A 19,635-nucleotide genomic window follows, 5' to 3' on the forward strand; every position below is an offset into this window, starting at 1 on the left:
CAGAACCTACAGGAGAAGAAAGGTAACTGTGCTACTGTTATTTGGAAAATCTGGAGTGCAGTGCCCGCTTAATAAACATCTGTAATAGACCACATCATGTGTACCTTGATAACAGTACTTCATTGGAAAGTTGTTTTCCTTGTGCTAAAGAGCATAAAGGACAGTTTCATCTTTTTTTGACTACTTGTACATGTAAAGGATTTTCAGCAATTGAAATTGTGGTTTGAATTAAGAATCTCCCTGCAAATCAGCTTTTCTTAACAAAACAAATTATTTTCAGGGTAAGTTCCAGGAATCCCACAAAGAGAACAAGGTGTGTCCAGGGTTGTCTGTATCACCAGTGCTTGAGTTAATAATTTGGCACATGTGAATGTTTAAAAACCATCTAGGAAGATTTAACAAACAACTGTGTGCTTTTATGTGAACAAGGCTAGCAAGGCATATGCTTTGAGTCTCAAACTCCTAGAGTGTTACTAGACAGTTTTCTGTGCTTTGTACAGTTGTTTGGTCCTTTTGAAGAAACAAATGTTTGTCTAGCAGTTAGCAATTAAGTCAGTTTTAAAGAAACCTAGATATTATTCACAATGCATAATGTATAGAAATGGGTTACTTTCATAATAAGCTATAGAGAAGAATTCTCTGTCCTTGAATATTCAGACCTCAATAATGCCCGTTTTCTTACTGATGAGTACGAAAACTTTGCAGTTGCTGCTTTCGTGTGGGTTTTGCATTACTGGAGATGCAGTATGAGCATAGTCAGTAGCAATTTTAGCTGCTGCTGTTAGTCAAACCAGAGAGGATGGATGGTGTAATTAAGCTTCTGTGTTAAAATATTGCAATTTTTATCAGTTTGGCACTACCTGTGTGATGATGTGAAAAAAGCTCTCATGTTGTAACTCATTGTATTTCATGATACTATAGAAAATATTTAGTCAAATTATATCTTTGTATTCATTCTGAATTTAATTTTCATTAATGTTTTTGTTTAGACTTGCTGTGCAAATACTCTTGTTTGTAAAATTCCTCTGCAAATAAGATACAAATTCACTGGATAGGACTGTAACTTTTACTTGCTGGCTTGATGCTGAGATAGTGTAAAATCTTACTTTCTTATAAGACCTGTTGCAGTGATTTGGATTGCTGATTGAACCTTGGAGAGAAGTTTGTTCTCTCCAGGATATCCAGAGTTCTGGAAATGTGGTCTTAGCCCAAAGCTGGGCTCAGTCTCTTTATGAACCTGTCTCTCTTTATTTTCCACCTTTTACTTCTCCTCAGATCAGGTACCACCTTGTAAATGAAAGGTACTATTGCCTCCTAATGTTCTTTGCAAATAGTTTCCTTTCTGTGCTCATTTTTTGCATATCCTCCACCTAGGACCCAAGGAAAAAATCTGTCTAGAACAGTTTGCTTTTCAGCTCTTCATCAAGTGATAATTCAAGCTTTCTACCAGGGTCTCCTGTACTAGAAGGGAGCCCTTAATGGACAAGTCATCTTTTTCACTTACTCCAAACTATCATAACATTTGGTATCTGCATATTTGTATAACCAGTGTAACTTCTGCTAGAGTACTTGCATGGTAGCTGAAGGCTGAGAGTATAGCAACAGTGATACTTTCTAAAAAACATTCTAAAAATCTACTGCCATAAAAGTAGTAGCAGGTTGCTACTGCATTCTAGAAAACGTTGTGGACCTTGTAAATGAAGGAAACTGAAAAATCAATATCATTGAAATCTGTGCACAACTGGATCTGCAATGTGTTGCTTTAATGTTGGATTTAACTTTTCAGCATGTTTTCCTCTGTAATGCATGATACCAATATTGTTCTCAAGCTTTTTGTCATATATTGTTTACACAGAAGTGTATTCAGATTTTGTTACTAAAGTTGCTACAGGCCACCATTTTATTTCCATTTGCAGTTGGAAACAAATCAGAACTTACTTATTCATACATGTTCTAATCACTGATATGTAGAAAAACTCTTCTTGTAGTTTGTTCATAAATTGTCTGAAAACTCAAAAGTGTGCATGCACAAAAACCTACATTTGATAGGTTGGTTTTGTTGCACACACATTCTCATGAAATATCCGAATAATCTAGTTCATGAACTTCAAATGGAAAATAAACTTGGGAATGTATTTTAAAGAGATAGGCTTCTATTTCTGAAAATACAATAATAAGTGTATCTGCTAGAACTTTTTTTTTCCTTACTCTTTTGATTTTAGACCATATAAAAATTCTTATGTAATGGTTTCCTGATTTAGTGTCTGCCAATGGTCCTGCGTTTTTCAGCTTTATTAATGTATGAATTGTTTGGCAATGTCATGGAATTTTCTGGTAATATTTTCTCAAAGTTAATATTCAGTACTGGCTGAAAGTGATAATTTAATGGAGAAAGTAGGCTCAGTACTAACTACTTGTGGCTAATTCTGGTCGTGATAAAGACCTGAAATACCAAGCTGACTTATTTTTTCCAGTATATTGCATATGATGTTGCTGATACTATTTTTCCTTGAACGCAAATGTTAGAGAAATGCTACATATGTTCTTCAAGCAGTTACAAGATTTTTTTTTATTTATTTTTTTTTTTGGTCAAGACTTGATTTGACATTGTGAGGCTACTGGGTAATATAGAAACTCAGTAGTTCATGCAGTAACTGGCTATTTTTTCTTAGCTGAGAAGACTTTGCATTGCAAAAATGTTAATGGCTGATTTTGAAAAGTATTTGTGGTATTCTAAGCATATTTTCAAACCTACCGCTTTCCATTTGTGGAGCAACAGGCTAATTTAGTTTAAGTAACTGTGGGTAACTAGCCATTGCTGAATTTCAGTTGTGGGAGGAACCATGCAAAGTAAATTACTTTGTTTTCTTTCCTTGCATAATAGTAATTCTTTTATCCCTATTCAAGTATTGTTTTTAAAGACATGAGTAGACCTCCTGAGGTCAGTAGATGCTAGACTTTGAGAGTTACAGATAGAGTTAAGTTCTGTTTAGTTGTATTACATAGAAATTAACTGTACTAATAAGCAGAATTTAACTGTACTACCTATTTTTAGGAAACAGATAAGCATAAATCCTGCTTAAGAGTTTCATTTCATCTGATTCAGGGAGGGTAAGCTAATGCAGAAGCAAAAATATTACCAAACCCAAAAGTGAGGGTTGCTGTTTCAGTGTTGGGCGTCCACAACTCTAAGGGACTGCAGTTTCTGTATTTCATGAAGTATTTTTTGATGGGGTAACACCACAAGCTTTATTTAATATAATACAGAATAAGTTTCTTTTCAAATTTAATTTAGCTTGTTTGCTTTTAAATAGTCCTGGTGAGCTTAGCAAAACTAATAATGACTTTCTTAGGATATCTGCAGCACTAGAAGAAAAATAACTCTTATTAATACAAAGTATGTGTCATAGTCTGTGTTCTCCTTACATCTTTTTTATCTGCTATCTAGAACTTGTAAATAATATTGCCAATCTGATTTCAGAATGCTGATGATATCTGTGCAGGCTTATTGCTGTTTGCTGTAAAGTCACTTTCTGTTCTCTGCATTGTAGAAACAACTGGATGCTATAACCCCTGCTCATTTTCAGTTGTATCTACTGCCATTATGATGTAACGTTAGAGGTTGTCATAAATTAGCACGTTCCTGATTAGCATGAATTCAATAAATGTTCTTTACTTCAAAAGAATGCTTGGGACACGTGCTACTACTTGTATTGTTTATATATGGTACTGCAGAAACTTAGCATTTGCAAGAAAAATGTAAGATGATGATTTGATAAGATTACTCAGAAATAATTAGGTGGGTGTGTAGGCTGCTAAATGTATTTGATTTTAATCTGTAATTAAAAAGTTGGATTTTTTAATTGTTTTTGTGATGCAATAGTTTTTACTTCATTATACCTTTTGTAAATAGGGGCCGAATTCTGCCTGTTCATTGTGCCTAAGCACAGGATAAACGTACTCATATGAAACAGTATTCTTCTCAAAGCCAGTGACAGACTATCTCCATAGTTTCTCCTGGAGGATTAGTCTAAGATTCAGGGCACAGAGTACAGGGCACATGTTTGTGCCCTTGTACACCTTGAACCAGGAATGAAAATGATGGCTAACCTTGAATGAATATCTCTATGCATTCTTTTGGCTGATGGTAGATATAATTATGTTGTGGGATATGGCACTGCCAGAAGCATAGTGTTTTCTTCGTGTTAGTGCTGTCTGATTCTGAGGTCTCTTACATGAAGATTGGAATTAGGTGATGTTACAGTGAAGGTATCTGTCTGTGGATCTACAGGTGTGAATTCAAGCCTTGCTCCATTCCACTGCTCCAGCGTTCACTGAGCTCTGCTGCAAGGGCGTACTTGGTCATTTGGGCCGGGCAATCAGAGACAACCAGATGCAGTAGCTAGAATTAACTGCACCGGTCCTTGGTTAAGAAAGTTACTGTGTTCAAGCAAACTAGACCAGTTGTCTTTCTCAGTTTAGGAAGACTGTAACTGCCTCATCGTCTGAGAAGCCAGAGTTCTCCTAATACCTGGAGTTGGGGCATCTACTGGAAAATTAGGTGCTGGTGTGAAAGAAGCTGCAGCAATATGTGTGGAACTGCATGGTACTGAATTGTGTAACTCGCTAGAGTTACTTTTCTGGATAGCTGTTTTTAATACCAGCATTTAGTAAACAATTGGTTAAAAAGGTAAATATTGCCCAGGGAGACCTTATAGCAGTTTTACAGTGTCTGAAGGGGGCCTACAAGGAAGCTGGAGAGGGACTTTTTACAAGGGTATGTAGTGATAGGACAAGGGGTAATGGCTTCAAACTGGAAGAGGGTAGGTAGCTTTAGATAGATATCAGTAAGAAATTTTTCACTATGAGGGTGGTGAGACACTGGAACAGGTTGCCCAGGGAAGCTGTGGATGCCCCATCCCTGGAAGCGTTCAAGACCAGGTTGGATGGGGCTTTGAGCAACCTGGTCTAGCGGGGAGTGTCCCTGCCCATGGCAGGGGGGTTGGAACTAGGTGATCTTTAAGGTCCCTTCTAACCTAAACCATTCTATGATTGCATACTTTTTAATTGAAAGCTTATCCTTCTGTGCAGACTTTTCTGTATAGTATAATATAGTATAGTGTTGTGCATGGCAACCACAGCCTGATCTATTGATATAAGTTCCCAAGTTTCTTTTATTTTATTCGTTTACAAGCTTTCATTGTATTAATGGGGATGGGGAAGGGAAACAATAAGTTTTGCTGTTCCACCTATCAGCACAGTTCTGTTTTGGCTTAAGTGTGTTTGGGGGGTGTTGGTTTTTTGTTTTGGTTTGGTTTTTTTGTAATTGCCATATAGATGAGTCTCTGCACTAACTGGAGGAGTGACATCTGGCAGCAGCAGAGCTAAGGTTTCTCTCATTGTTTTTAAATGTACGTAGCATGAAAACAGCTCTCATGTCCAACTGGTAAAATAAATTAACATAAGTTTCTCTATATAATTTATAGAAAGTACGACAGTAAATGAAGAGGGATTTTATTTGTCTGATAGATTTTATGGTTTGATTTTAAGTGGATAGATTTAGGTTAACAAATTGGAACATGACTTAGAAAATGGGAATGACATTGAGGAGGTAGTTTAGTCTTTTCCAGATGCTCTCATGGAAGAAAAAAGTGGGGAAAAGACAGGGAGAGGGCTAGCAACAACATAGGCTCAGCTGACGTTGAGTAGACTTCTGTCAGTGCAGAATACATTGGAAGAATCTTATGGGTGTTTGTAGAAGTCCTTTGCATTCAGTAGTGATGCCATCGCAGCACTTCTGTATCTACACTTAAACATAGCATGTGAGAACGGTCTATTTTGAGAATATACATTTTAAGTGGCTTGCAAGATACGAGCTCTCAAGAGAATTAACTATTTCCTTTGGCGTCGTATTAGTTACAAAGAGAAAACTATTTTAGAAATAATGCTAAAAATACTCTGTTCCTTGTCTCACTTTGAATTGCTTTTGAATGTAGTTTTCTTGCTCTACCTTCAGTCAAATGTGTTCCAAGTAGTTTTAAAAACTATGATACATATTAAACTTCATTGAAACAGTTTTTAATACGCTTCCCTCCTGTTGATTCTCGTGCTCAATTTGGAATATGTTCAAAATCATAGGCGCTAGACTAAGTTATGTAGAGCAGAAATTGAAGTGGGTTTTCACCTACAGCATTGGATATTAGTAAAACATCTGTTTTGCTGGTAAAACAAAAAGGTACGCTTGTGTTAAGTGCATGCATCCATTCCTTTAATTTTATGTGAACTGCATCTGAAAATGTTTGCGGTGGGTTTTGAAAGTATTTGTGATCCTGTGTTTAACTAAAGGAAAACAGGTTCTTATCCAATATATAAACAATCTTTTTATTTAATGAATTCTGTTTGATCTATTAAAGCATAATTGTTGTGAGGATAAAGCCTTTGAGGGAAGATTAATATATATTTAGATCATTACAAAATGATCTTCTTTCTCTTATATCTAGCTTGAAAAACAAAATTACAGAAAGAACTGAGTAATACTGCTCTGAAAGCTTTAACTTTCGAAAAAAACCTCAAAACTTTCCTTTGAAGCCTCGAGTAGAGGTTATACTGCATACTAAAAGGTCTTTTTGGTCACAAAGGTCATACTTTTGAATAGGTGACTGTGCTGAAAACTTAATTCTGTTTACTGGGAACAGTTTTAAAACCACAGAAGATCGGTAGGAAAAGGACTGAGCTGATATACACATATTCGTTTCATATCTGAGTTGACTTTTTTCCCCAGTGTTTGTTGTTTATTTGCGTGTATTTTAACTATGCCATGTTGCAAGAGGCCACAATATTAATTATAAGAAGAATGTCTGCAATAAGAAATACCATTTCCTAGAGGCATAGTTTATTTTCATATTTTCAAGATCTGTTTGTGGGGTTTTTTAGACATTAATAATTAGTATAAAGTAAAATTAAATTAAAAATAGAATAATGTGGAACTGGAATAGGTATGGGTTTTTTCTCTCGGGATGCTTTAGAGGGGCTCATCACAGAAATGTCTGAATATTACCTTTTTTTCAGTTTTATTAGTTATCTGTTCATTGGTGTTCTGTGATTTTCTGACAGTTTTTCAGGTTAAACTTTTGGATTATTTCATTAACTGTAGATTCCAGGAGACTGTAATCCTTGGAGATTTGTGATGCACAGATACCTTTATTAATAAACAGAATTAATTTATTAACAGCATTTCACAAAGGGAGAAAAAGCCTTCTTTTGAAAACTTAATTAAAACATAAATTCTGTAGTGAGCGTTCTCTCAATCTCTATTAAAAGAGGAAATTTTCATATAAATGTTGAATATTAGGTGATTCTAGGCACCCAAATAGAGTAGTGCAATTATTTGACTCCCTAGAAGGCTCTGTTCCCTGTTCTGGCTCTTTTGCTATTAATTAAAAAAAAAAAAAAAATAGCTAAAGATGCTGTAATTTAATAGGAAGTGGTTTTAATTATTACAAGTGCTATTTTGGGGCATTGTTGCTGTTATATAAATTTCTGTGTAAATCCAATCTGTTTGGAAGTGAACTCATCTACTTCCTGTGTATTTCAGCATGACTGTTTACAACTTGATCAATTCACACTGGTGTGCTTATATAGAGCAGAGGGTAGTTTTTTTACTGAAAGCATGCAATAAAACTGGGGACTTGGTAGTACAGACGTGTTTTGGACAGGAGGACAACTACTTTGTTTCTGTCATCTTCTTTGCTCTTTATAGTTGCAGTTCTACTGGCAGAGAATATATTGCCAGTAGTGACCCAGGGGAACCAAGGATAGACTTTCAGTTCACTGTTCAAATTGTACAGGAAACCAACAGAGTTTCAGACTCCCTCTCAAAGCAGGCAGCTACATTGTTTTTCAAAGGTACCAACTCCTTGGCAGGCATTTACCTAAAATCAGCACATCCTTACATTCCCAAAAGTGTTGTAGCGAGAGGATTATGTGGACCATAAACAAGAACTGTCCTGCTGTTAAATTGTGTCAACGTGAAAATTCTGATCACTTGAGAAAAAGCAATAGCATCTATTAGTTTGAGACATCTAACATTGCATTTAGACATTAGCAGTAGGTTCTTCTAGAAATAATTTATTCTCGTGTAAAATTCCATATAAAGGAAACCACTGAAGAATCAATGCAGAGTAATAGGAAATACAGTAATTGAAAAGTTAATACTTCCATAGGGAAGATTAGCTTCTCAAGACATACAGGGTTTTGAAGGTGAAGACAGCAAATGCTGTTAAGAAAGAAGATTGTTGGAGAGTTCAAGTAAACCCTCTGCCCTCTGGATCAATAAAAATGCTTCTTTATTAATGATTCTGAAGCATTCTTGAGGTAAGACAGTCTAGATTAACCTGAGTGTCATTTTTTTCAGGTTTGACCTTGCAAGGGATTTAATGACTTTTATATAAGCTCAGGCTAAGTGAGAGTCCCAACAGGTCCCAGTGTCCTGTAAACTTCATTTTTGGATGAAGTGGAAGTGTCTTTCTGAGATCCTGACCTCAATTTCAATACCTGACTATGGTAGTTGAAAAACTTTGCTCAGCCTGGATCAGAGATAGCCAAAGCAAGCACTGCTGAGGCTGTTAGTCACACCTGCTCGGTGTCATTTACGTGCTTCGTCAAGCATGGAACCACGTCAAGCCAATAGCTGTGTAAAATTGCTTTAAAAATCTACTGCATCAATTGAGAAAGAAGGGATGGATATTCCCTTGGTTTTGCTGAATGGACCTTGTTTTGTGAATGAGGAAGACTTGAACAAGTTGGTTTTGGGATTGTTTTTTTTAATATGACTGTTCTGAATGTAGGAGCTCCTAAAGGAATGCTTGATAACTCAAAACAACTAATGAATGACACTAAAGACTAGTTTGGGGTAACCAATAGGCATGATCAATATGAACAAATAGCATTAACTCTGTGGAGCCTAGAATATTTGGACTCGAGTACGATGGGATCTATTTAGTGTTTACACCTCAAGCGAAGTAATAAGAATTTCCTTCTTGTTTTGGAAAAAGGCCCCAGTCATGGAAAAATGCTGTCAAAAGCAGCTGCTAGAATTCAGTACAGCACTCCTTATATCTTTGAGTTATGCATCTGTCTCTTTCCTATGCTTGCAGCAGAACAGGTCTGCACTGCCCTTTAGTGAGGCTTATTTGGAGTCTAACCAAAAAGTTTTCACCTGACAAGCAGCTAAATGTAGAGACTGCATAGGAGTACTTGCATACATAAACATACAGTCCAGAAGTACTTGGAGGTAATATATCTCTTCCTTAGAACAAGAAAGTCAATGATATTACTGATAAAAGTAGAGACTATTTTTTTTTTATTTAAAGTTTGAAGATTTTTCCAAACAAGCAATTGCTTTCATAATATATTTTCTATAGCTTTTATTCTAGAATGGGTTTTTATGAACTGGCACAACACTACAATGCTCAAATGGAAAATCTTGTGATAGAATACTTAGCTGTATGTAAAATATCTTTTTGTCATGCAGACTTTTCATTGGTTTGAGTTTGGGGTTTTTTTTATTCAAAGAATTAATAACGACACTTGTATGCAACAGTATATCCATATGTAGTATCATCTCTGTAGCGATTTATTTTGTAACTCTATGAGTATGTAGATAAAAAATATGAATAGGACTAATATTCCCACTGACTTTTGATGTTATTGATGAACAAATGTTTTAACAAATAGCTTATTTGGAAAAAGGTAAGCTTCAGGTCTACCATCTCTGAGTATGGGTTGAATTCAGAAAACGGTTTCTATTCTCATCTCTTTCCTCTTCTGAGAAGTGATGGGAAAAAGTAATAAAAATCAAAGTAAACCTTTCAAAATTAAGTATTTCATAACTTATACAAGCTTTTTTGAAATTAAGAGCACAAATTTTTTAATTCATACACAAAATTGAAAGCCAAGTGTTGCACTTGTTTAGGATTTCTCACAAGTGAAAAATTATTCGCATGCAGAAGATCTGCAGAAGCGTGGTTTAACTATGATTGTTTGAGCTTGCAGCTTTTATTATATTTAGAAATATCTAAATAACTTATTGATTAAACATTTACAAGTAAATCTCCTGTGAAAGTCAAAACCACAAGGCTTTTGAAGGTATACTGTGGGTGGAGTTGTTCAGGCTTCCTTGTGGAGCTATGCCAGTACATGGGAATCTGAAAAGTCCTCTTTATTCAGATACTGGACTCCTTAGGAGTAGGCTTTTGGAATGGCAAATGAAAATGAATTTTCAGAACTTATTTCTCTTTGAAAACAAAACTTGTTTCAAATCTAATATCTCACAGAGAAAATCCAGTGAACTTAACTCTGTGTTGTCTGGCATCTCTATACATAAGAAAGCATTCTCCAATGAAGCGGTAGCATTTTTCACTGTCGTGTTCAACAATTTTCAGATTTTCGTATCTTTTCTTTTTAAGATGTTTTCTTAAGTATACAGCTGAGGAGACCAATAACAAAAAGATAAATCCATAGATGATGAAAGCATTTTCCTGAGCTTAGTAGTTAACATAATAGTTTGAAAAGAAAAGAATTTACAATTACTTGTTCAAATGCACTATGTAGAGAGTGAATAAAATAAACAGCAAGATGTGTTGTGATAGGAACTCAGATGATCAAAGGGAGCTACTGAATAGGCGTAGTTATTCTTTCAGATAAAATAAGGAAGTAATTCCTTTGAGAGTTTTTGTGATCATTTCTGTTGGAAAACTTTGTATGCATTACTCAGAAATTCAATGAAGAGAAAAGCAATACGGTCTAGATAATAGTGTCAGCTTTGAGCACGAGGTGGCATGTGGACGTAGCTTGAGCTATTTCTCCAAATCATTTGAATGGAAATATTGGATTAGTTAACCTTGTGTCAGGTCTGTTAGTTAAATAAACCCTCCAACTGTTCCTGACTGAAGGATGCATAGTTGTGACTGAAAGATGCTGCTGCTTTTCATTAGAATTTTGTCAAACATATCCTGCTAACATAATGATTTTAAAATAAAATGGTTTATTCGATGGAAAAGGATAACAAGCAGAAAATTCACAGCCTTTTCTTTTCACAGGGTGTTTCAGCCCAGTAGGAAATCCTCTTAGCCGAACACTATTGCGTAGACTACAGACGGTAAGGAATTCTGTCTTTGCATTTTTTTGAAATTGATGTTTAACTATAAAATGTCATTATTCACAAGTTCTCATTGTGAGGAGGTTTTTTTTTTTATCCTGTCTTTATCCACAAAAGAGGTATCTTCAAGCAAATTGTCTACACGAGCAAATAAGCTTTTGCTGCAGCCAGCTGGTAGTGAGATCAGATGTCTATAAATTAAAAGCTTTCTATTTTTTCATGATTTACTTTTTGTTGTTTAGAAATAAACAAACTAAAATCACAGCCCTGTGTTTTTGATTATTACTAAGAATACAGGCATTGATAAGTAGGGAGAGAAAGCTGAAACAACAACTTGAAATTGAATCCTATTTACAGAGCCATGCTTTCATTGTTTACTCATACTTCACCTTTTTGTAACAAGTGAAATCACAGCCATCCTGTTTATTTAATTGCTTATCTGTTAAATATTGATTGGACACTTCTGGTAATTATATTTTTTCCTTTCTTTATTTCTGGTTTCCTGATCACCGTAATAAAACCCTAGCAAAATCTGTATGTGCCATTAATTCCAGCTATACACTTGATAAACCTGGATTAAACACAAAACATATGAAGACACTAGTGACAGAAAAAAAAGTTTTGCTTCTGAATACTGAACGTGTGTGGCTCTAGAAAGCTGGGCCTGTTGTACTGGAGATGTTAATCCTCCTGCACCTATGGACAGAATGCCATGATTTAATATTCTGTCTTAATTGCATGCTAATTGTAATTTTTCAGACAGATGTTAGAAATGGACATAAATTAACTTGGATCATTTATAGCTGTTTTACAATTTGGACTTGGGCTTTTGGTTTGGTTTAGGTCTTGTTTGGACCTACCTTATTTAACAGAATCTGTTAACAGAATTGTGGAAAGCTTGTAAGATACATAGGATTCACCAAGAAATTTTGAAAGTATGGTTTTATGCTGCTGGTTTGTTACTGGCTAAATGGTTCTTGTTTTCACATTTTCAGTTTTTTAGCCATCAATATGCAATTTTTAGGAAAAAGTCTAAATTGTTCAATCAGTATTTTAGTGTTCTCCATCACAGAAAGCTCTATAAGCATTTACAGGATGAACTGTTCTGTAAAATACTAAATAGCAGCAAACTTAATTTTTTTTCCCTCAGAGGGTTAAATTAAGTTTTTGAATATTTTTTTATTTTTCTGTTATAAATGCAATCATATATATGTCATAAGCGCAGGTAAGCTGAGTAATTTATATCAAAGTAGCATATTTACAAATGACAAAATAGTTGAAGAGGTTTTAAATAATTTCTGGAGCTGGAGTATTTCACATGCTTCTGAATTGATCTTTTTTCGCCTTTTTTTTCTTTTATTTTTTTTTTTTTAATCCCTGTAGGGTTAACTGCAGCAGCTGTGTTTGCATTTCTGTTTTCTATTTGGACATTGCAGGTTTCAATAAAGTGCAGCCTGGCACAGTTTTGGTTTTTTTTTCCTCTAGGCAGATTATAGATTCCCATGCTCATTAAATATGGAAGGACTGTAATCAAATAAGGATTGTACTCATTTGAAGCCTAAGGAAGTAACTTTACAGTGTCTACAGACAGATTAATTAAGGCCAAAGAAGAGTACATTATCCTTAGCAATTGATACTTTTAGAATCATTTTAATTTAGCTATTAATGCTGTCCTTGAACTTCTGTTTCCCATAGACGAAATTTGTACAGTTAGGTGTCCTGAGCTAGGAGTGTGTTGACAATTAATTGAACTGGAGAACAAGAACAGAAATACGACAATGCTAATAATATTCAATTATTTTATGCTAAGTCTCAGCTTATTTAGCGTTTCATTTAAAACTTAAATTACTGGGGTAAAGAGATTGCATGACATTCTTAGGGAAAGAGAGGATTAAGTAAATTTCTGACCGTCGGGTTCATAAAGAAAAATGAAAATAGTGGAGCAACTGTAAAAGCACAGGTTCGTTCTGAAAACTTTTACAAGTTTTAAATACTACCTCACCTCTAAGCCAGTCATGGCTTTTTGAGCACTTTAAGTTCATTTCTTATTTTGTCTCCTTTAAAAAAAACCCCAAACTGCCATAAAACAACAAAAAGAAGCCCAAAAGCTAACAGTCTCAGAACTTAGGCTATTACACACTGAGGCACTGATTTACTGAACGGACAGACAAAGCTTTAACACTCATTCCCTGTGTCTTTACTGGAGTGTTTGCACAAGTAACGCTCCCAGTTTCTCTTCCATTCTGGCAGATAGCAGGTATAAAGAGGTGGCTTGGAGAGAAGCAGTGGCACTGTGCAGCATCCAGGAAATAGATGTTTGTCCTTCATGTCACCAAATCTGTTATTCTAATGGAAAAAGAAGGAAGGGTGACTTTGGCCCTGTACGCACACACACTGGGGTTCACCCCGGCATGTGTAGTGTCTGCCTAAGATTAATCTTAGAACAGCTTATTTTCCAAGTGTAGTTATTAAGAGTTAATAACTAATTAGAAGTGTGACTTAATCTGTATGTTTATTCTGCTACAGTGAAGAATGTGTTTAAATATAAGGAAGAAGCATACGAAACCACTGGTGTAGACTGTACGTTTTTCAATATTATTTTTTTCTTTAAACTTTGGTATTGTGGTATATGAAATATATTTGTTTGGTAGTAGACATGAAATGCTGAAACTTTTACAGAAAAGGCATTAATAACATATCACTTGTTCTTAGTGCTGCTTCTCCTAAGGGAATGAATGCTATCTAATGCCCAAATCCTGTTGGCCGCTATATATGAAGAAAAGCAAAACCACAATCAGTGAAACTGCCTAATTAAAAAGAAGCTATAAACTTTTAATTAGTGCTATTATCAGGAATTGGTGACACTTGGTATGGCAACTTATTTATCAGTTTGCTCTTACCTGCAATGCTCTTCTGTATTAGTGCCTTAAAGCATTTTTTTGTTTGCTTTTGTGTTAGAAATGTCAAGGATACGTGGGTTAGTCATGAATAATCAGCATGATATTCCACAGTCTAGAACTCTGCGTCAACTGCTGGATCTATTTATCTTCTTCTGAGGGTGTTCTTTACGTGAAAGCTCCTAACAGCTTTCTTCAACCAAAATCAGTGTGTCACAGCGGGCTTTTTCAGCAAGCATTTTGTTCCTGTTTCTCACAGATGGTCTGCCTCCTAAAAGAGCAGCTCCTCAGAACATAACTGTAGCCCCATATCTCTTCCAATGCAAGAAAAGTTTAACTAGTTTCCATCTTGCATTGAGAAAAGGAGACGTTAATATTCTATTAAGAATGGTGTATTCATACACTTCAGTATGTCTGTTGCTTTTTTGGAATCCTGAAAATGTGGTTTAATCTTGTGACACAACATAAAATGATGTTTCTAAACTGAAAAGTCAGTAGTTTTGGCTGGGCGTTACTTGCAATGTAACTGGGAGTTGGCACTATTTGAGAAATGGTACGAGATGCCAGAGGCAGCTCTGCTGCCTTGCAGTTAGGTACATTTGTGGTAGGCAGCCGTGGCAATTCCCCTCTCCCATTGGAAGTAGGATGTGTGTGCAGCCCGTGACATACTCAGCGTATGTCTTTAAGAGGAAACTCTTTGGATTGTTGTTGCCTTAAAAATGTAACTTGGTGTCTGAGAACATTCAACATAGTCTCAGGATGACTCATGGATTTTAGCTTGTTATTTCCAAACAGCTCCCTCTCTTCAAGCTCTTCTTAGGTTTAGTGTTTGAGAGCACATAAATACTTTATTAAAAAGAGAGAGAGACAGATTGAGACACAATAATGGGGCAATATGAGTACCTGAACTAGATACCTAAATAATACTGCTAATAATTCTGATGAATCATTTTTGAGCAACAGGAGGCACTCCCATCCCACAGGCTAAGCACATTGCCTGCACAATTCTACTAACCTTGAGAATGGAAAATGAGAATTAGCTGAAACCTGTAAGGCAGTGCGAACTACCAGTAGACCACTAAACAAGCCACGTCTTCTGAACTGTAGCTCCACCATTCTTTGTTCAAAATTTGTTTATCAAATCAAGCATTACACTTCCCCCCCCCCCCCCCAGTCTATGTACATAATTACTCAGAACTTTTTAGGTGGTAGGCTTAGATGTTCTGGTAGATGATAAGAACTGAGTGCAACTGCTTGCTTTTATACTGTGTTCATCTGTATGTACTGTGTGTGTCTAACTACTGCGGCAATACTGAAACAATCTGTAGAGTAGATGGAACCTCTGTGTTCAAGATAGTGATTTCTTTCCCATTTGGGATAAGTCTAGCTACATTAGGAAAAAAAACGTTGAGGGCAAGAATCTCTTCTAGACAATGGCATTTATTCTGCTGAGCAGTGCAGTAATGATATTCCTTGGATCACCCTAATAAAAAACCCCAGAAAGTAAAAGGAGCTATAGATTTTAGACATATGTTTTTAAAAAGCCAGAGAAGAGAAAGAAGTTAATGCAAAAGGAGGGTCTGTAAAAAATGAAAAAGGTGAAGTATGTTGGATAGAAATTCTCAAATGTTGTTCATAATGTGGTGTAATCTGTTATGGATGGAAACGTTGCTTACTTCACGAAGATCACATTTGATTCTTCTTTTCTAAAATATTCTAATTGCTGTGTAATATTTCTATTCTGTATTGTAGTTTGTATCCTTTGACGCACACAAAATCTAGGGGAAAATGGTTTCCCCTTTGTGAAAACAGGCCATTGGAAAAAATTAAGTAACACCAGCAAAGGACTTCCATCACTTCCTTTGTTCTAATTTGTTGTTCCTCTGCTAATTTTCATAATTTTTCTGTTTTAAATCTTCTTTCGACTGAAGAATTCTGTTGTTTGACAGAAATAAAATGTTGTAGGTACAGGCACATCCTAATTACTGCATTAAATCCCTGCTATTCCCTTGACTTTGTTCGAAGTCTGAAGAGTAAGTGGTGAAGATAGAACAATTAGAATTAAATAGAAAGTATTGGTTATTAAGACCAACCTGAAATTCTCCATTGTATGAAAGTGACATCTTTTGCATACTGGTTCAGAGGTAAAGTTCACTGCAACAACTTCTTAAACATCAACTGTAGTGTTTGCAATGCAAACAAGATCAGGCTGCTTAGTCATCAGTCCTCTGTCTTCCCCCATGTTGTCTTTAGTGTAGTGTACATACTTGAAAAACTTAGTATCTTTTTCTGAATATCTACATAGCCAATATTACTCTGTGTTGCTTAACATCACTTCTGCTTTTTCTTTTTCAAAAAAAGGCATTTTATTACAGATAATTCTTACTGTTTTACAGTAGACACGAATACTCAAAATGATAGTTTATCAAAATGCTTCATAATAAAGTTTTAAAGTAATTTCTTCTTCTAGAATGATGACTGCCTGACTGCACTGGGGGTGAGAGGAGGAAGCAGTTGTCCACTCGGGCAAGAGACAGTAAGTATTACATAATTTTTTTCAGTATCTTCTATACCTGTTACACTGTATCTGTGCTTTTGAAAGCACTTTTTGTTTTTTTAACATGATCCCAAGGACCGTTTTTGCTACCTAGATTTTGTAATTCTTACAGACATGTTCATATGGTCATAAGCACATTGCTGCTGTTCTTATATCACTCTTGAAAAATAATTTTGTGAAAGTTTGATGAATATAGACTTGAGATTTTTGCTTGAACTTGGACCTAGACAGAACTTGACATGTGTCTGAATGTCACACCAGAAGAAATTCCATTGCTTTGGGCATAATTGTGAGTGTTTTACATTCTTGTTTGGTCCTGTGGTGCATTTCCTGTATCCCCTTATGGTCATTTTCTGATCACATGTCTCCAGAGAATATAATGGCAGTTTCCACATTTCATTTAAATTGTCAGGCTTGCTAAACCAGTTGTATTACAGGACACATTGGTATTTTAATTTTTTATTTCTAGGGGACAGACAGTGGGACTTGCTTGATTGGTTTGAACAAAAACCAAAACATTTACACTAGAACTGTCTTACAAAAGATGCTGCAAAAAGAAGTATTTGTTGCTCTGCCTTTCATTGTTTTTCATGCTGCAGCGTAATTAGTGTTACATTCTTTTTTTTTTTTTCTTTACCTGAAGTGACCTCATGATTTTCATAGTACTATTGGTAAGGAAACTGATGTCATTCAACTGAAGTGGGCACTGTTAGAGCACCCCTTACTGGACACGATTGTGTGAGCTTCCCATTCTGTACTGTTTCTCTATGGTGTGTTTAATGTGTTTTATTTGGTTCTGTTCCATAGTTCATATTTCTGTATTGTCAGCATCACCTGTAATTACTGTATTAGCTTTCCTAATGCAGGGAAGAGAGTTTTGATGAAGGATATTTCATTGTTTGCCTTCTTTATGGAAGTTCAGGATTACTGAAGGTATATTTAAATAAATTTCCTATCTACCGAGAGCTATGCTGACACTAAGTCTTTGGTGCTGACCAGCTCACAAATTACCATATAGAATTTACAGTGGTAGAATCATTTCCATCTTTTCCCATTCTTAACTGATTTAATCTGTTTGATTGGTGACATGGAATTGTCAAAATACAAGTGACATTGGCTATATTTTTACACACATAACTCACAGGTCATCTTACTCAAAATAGAAATACACATACAAAAAGCAGCAGATATTTCAGCAGTCTTAGGATTTAAATGCATGTATGAGTAATAAAAAAGGAAGTTTTTTCTCCAAATCCCTATCTTCATAACAACTTTGCTGTCTCCTTCATTCTCCTATAACCTCCTATTGCTTCTAACAATCCCTGTTTCTGACCTCTTTACTTAAAATTTCATAGGAGAATCTGAGGTAAAGATTATATGTAGGGAAGTAGTGTTCCTTGTGTAAAATAGGTCATAATTTTGCTCTTCGCTTATGATGAGGGAAGTGAGCAGTTGCCTTATTCTTTCAGTTCACTTGTTTTCAGTCTTTTCTGCTCAGAATTCATCAGGACAGATTTTTGTTCATAGGGCATGAGAAATAAATAAGAAATTATACTTGATATTTTCATATTCAGGGTAGAAAGCAGGCTTTTGTTAATATATTCTATGTAGTATGCATGGTGCTGACCACTGTTAGTACTTTTTTCCCAGAAAATTATAGGTGCACTGTCTTTCACTGGGAAATAGATTTATTATGTGAAATGAATATAAACGTATTTTTGGCAGATATTCATAAACTTGTATATGCAAATCCTTATTTCTAAACAAAAAGAAAAAGTGGAGTGATCAAAGCAAAACTTTGCAATGATATTTTTTGTACTAAAGTTTTCCTTCTGTAAAACTGTCATACTGTTGAAGTATTTATTCGAACACATATGCTTCATGAGCACACACAGAATGGGATCTGAAGGTGGTGTAACAATTCTGAGAAAGTGAATGTATGAAGTGGTTTTTTTTTTTTTCCTTTTTCTTCATGAGTAAATTGCTTATAAAACTAACAGCTGCTGTTTTGAAGCTAATCTTAGTGAATTGAATGTTCTTAACCATTTCTACAATCCCACAGTCCTTTATCTTGCCTCTCCTGCTGCTTTCCCACCACCCCTGATCCCATTAGCAAAACTTGAGACAGCCTCAGCTTTTACCAAAGTGCAGCTTTGGTTTCAGCTGCTTTTCTGCAAGAGGAAGTGAATGTTGCGCTTTTTTCTCTGTGGCATGGTTGTGATAAAGCTGTGGTGCTCTTATCTCTCTTTTAGGTAGTGGCTCTTTATGACTACACAGCGCATCGATCAGATGAGCTAACCATCCATCGCAGTGACATTATCCAAGTGTTATACAAAGATAATGATAACTGGTGGTTTGGCAGCCTAGCAAATGGACAGCAAGGCTATTTTCCAGCTAATTATGTGGCTGGTGAAAGTAAGTTTACTGCTGTCTTCCTGGTATACCGGAGTGGGTTTAACTGATGGTCCAAGATTTTACCGTGCTGTACGGCTTATTGTTCTGAAGATATGAATTTATGTAAGACACAGATCGCTTAATGATGACTTATTATGATGCAGAAATTGCATAAAGTTAGCTAACCACTTAGCAAGTTGACATACCTGACTTAAAAAGGTATTGGCACTTAAACATTCCAGCTTATATAGTACTGGCTTAATTATCAGTCAACTGGATTGACTCCTCATCTCACATACAGACACCTGGTTCATGTCCTACCTTGGCAATGTTTTTGGACACATCAAAGCATTTCACAGACGCCTTAGGTTTTTCTTAGGCAATCTCTGTTAGATCTAACCAGTTACTTTTGTAAAAACTCTTGTCACCTTACTCTAATGGAGAATGCTCAGTTCCCAAATAAGTGGATTTCAGCATGAAGTTTTAAAAGATTAATGGCTAAATTTCCTATCTGAGCATTGAACTTGCTAACAGGTCTTTGTCATTAAAACAGTTTTGATGAAACTAGTACAGACATACCTAAATGAATCTGAACAAATAACACAGGAACAATCCTACATAGTCAACTG

The 19,635-nt window shown here is 35.6% G+C and overlaps 1 protein-coding gene across 10 annotated transcripts in view; it reads left to right on the forward strand.

The window, feature by feature from the left end:
• AHI1 (Abelson helper integration site 1) overlaps positions 1 to 19,635 on the forward strand; it is a 94,227-nt gene that overhangs the window by 57,555 nt on the left and 17,037 nt on the right. For all 10 annotated transcript variants that reach the window (XR_012586220.1, XM_074580662.1, XM_074580656.1 and 7 more), the window contains 3 exons: positions 11,100 to 11,158; positions 16,526 to 16,591; positions 18,865 to 19,027. Coding sequence is in view for 9 of the 10 variants with exons in the window: in XM_074580662.1 (XP_074436763.1) it covers positions 11,100 to 11,158; positions 16,526 to 16,591; positions 18,865 to 19,027 (288 nt within the window). In the remaining variant the exon portion in view is untranslated. The remainder of the gene's footprint in view (positions 1 to 11,099; positions 11,159 to 16,525; positions 16,592 to 18,864; positions 19,028 to 19,635) is intronic.

The sequence above is a fragment of the Larus michahellis genome, chromosome 3 (genome assembly GCF_964199755.1).
Source record: "Larus michahellis chromosome 3, bLarMic1.1, whole genome shotgun sequence".
NCBI lineage: Eukaryota > Metazoa > Chordata > Aves > Charadriiformes > Laridae > Larus > Larus michahellis.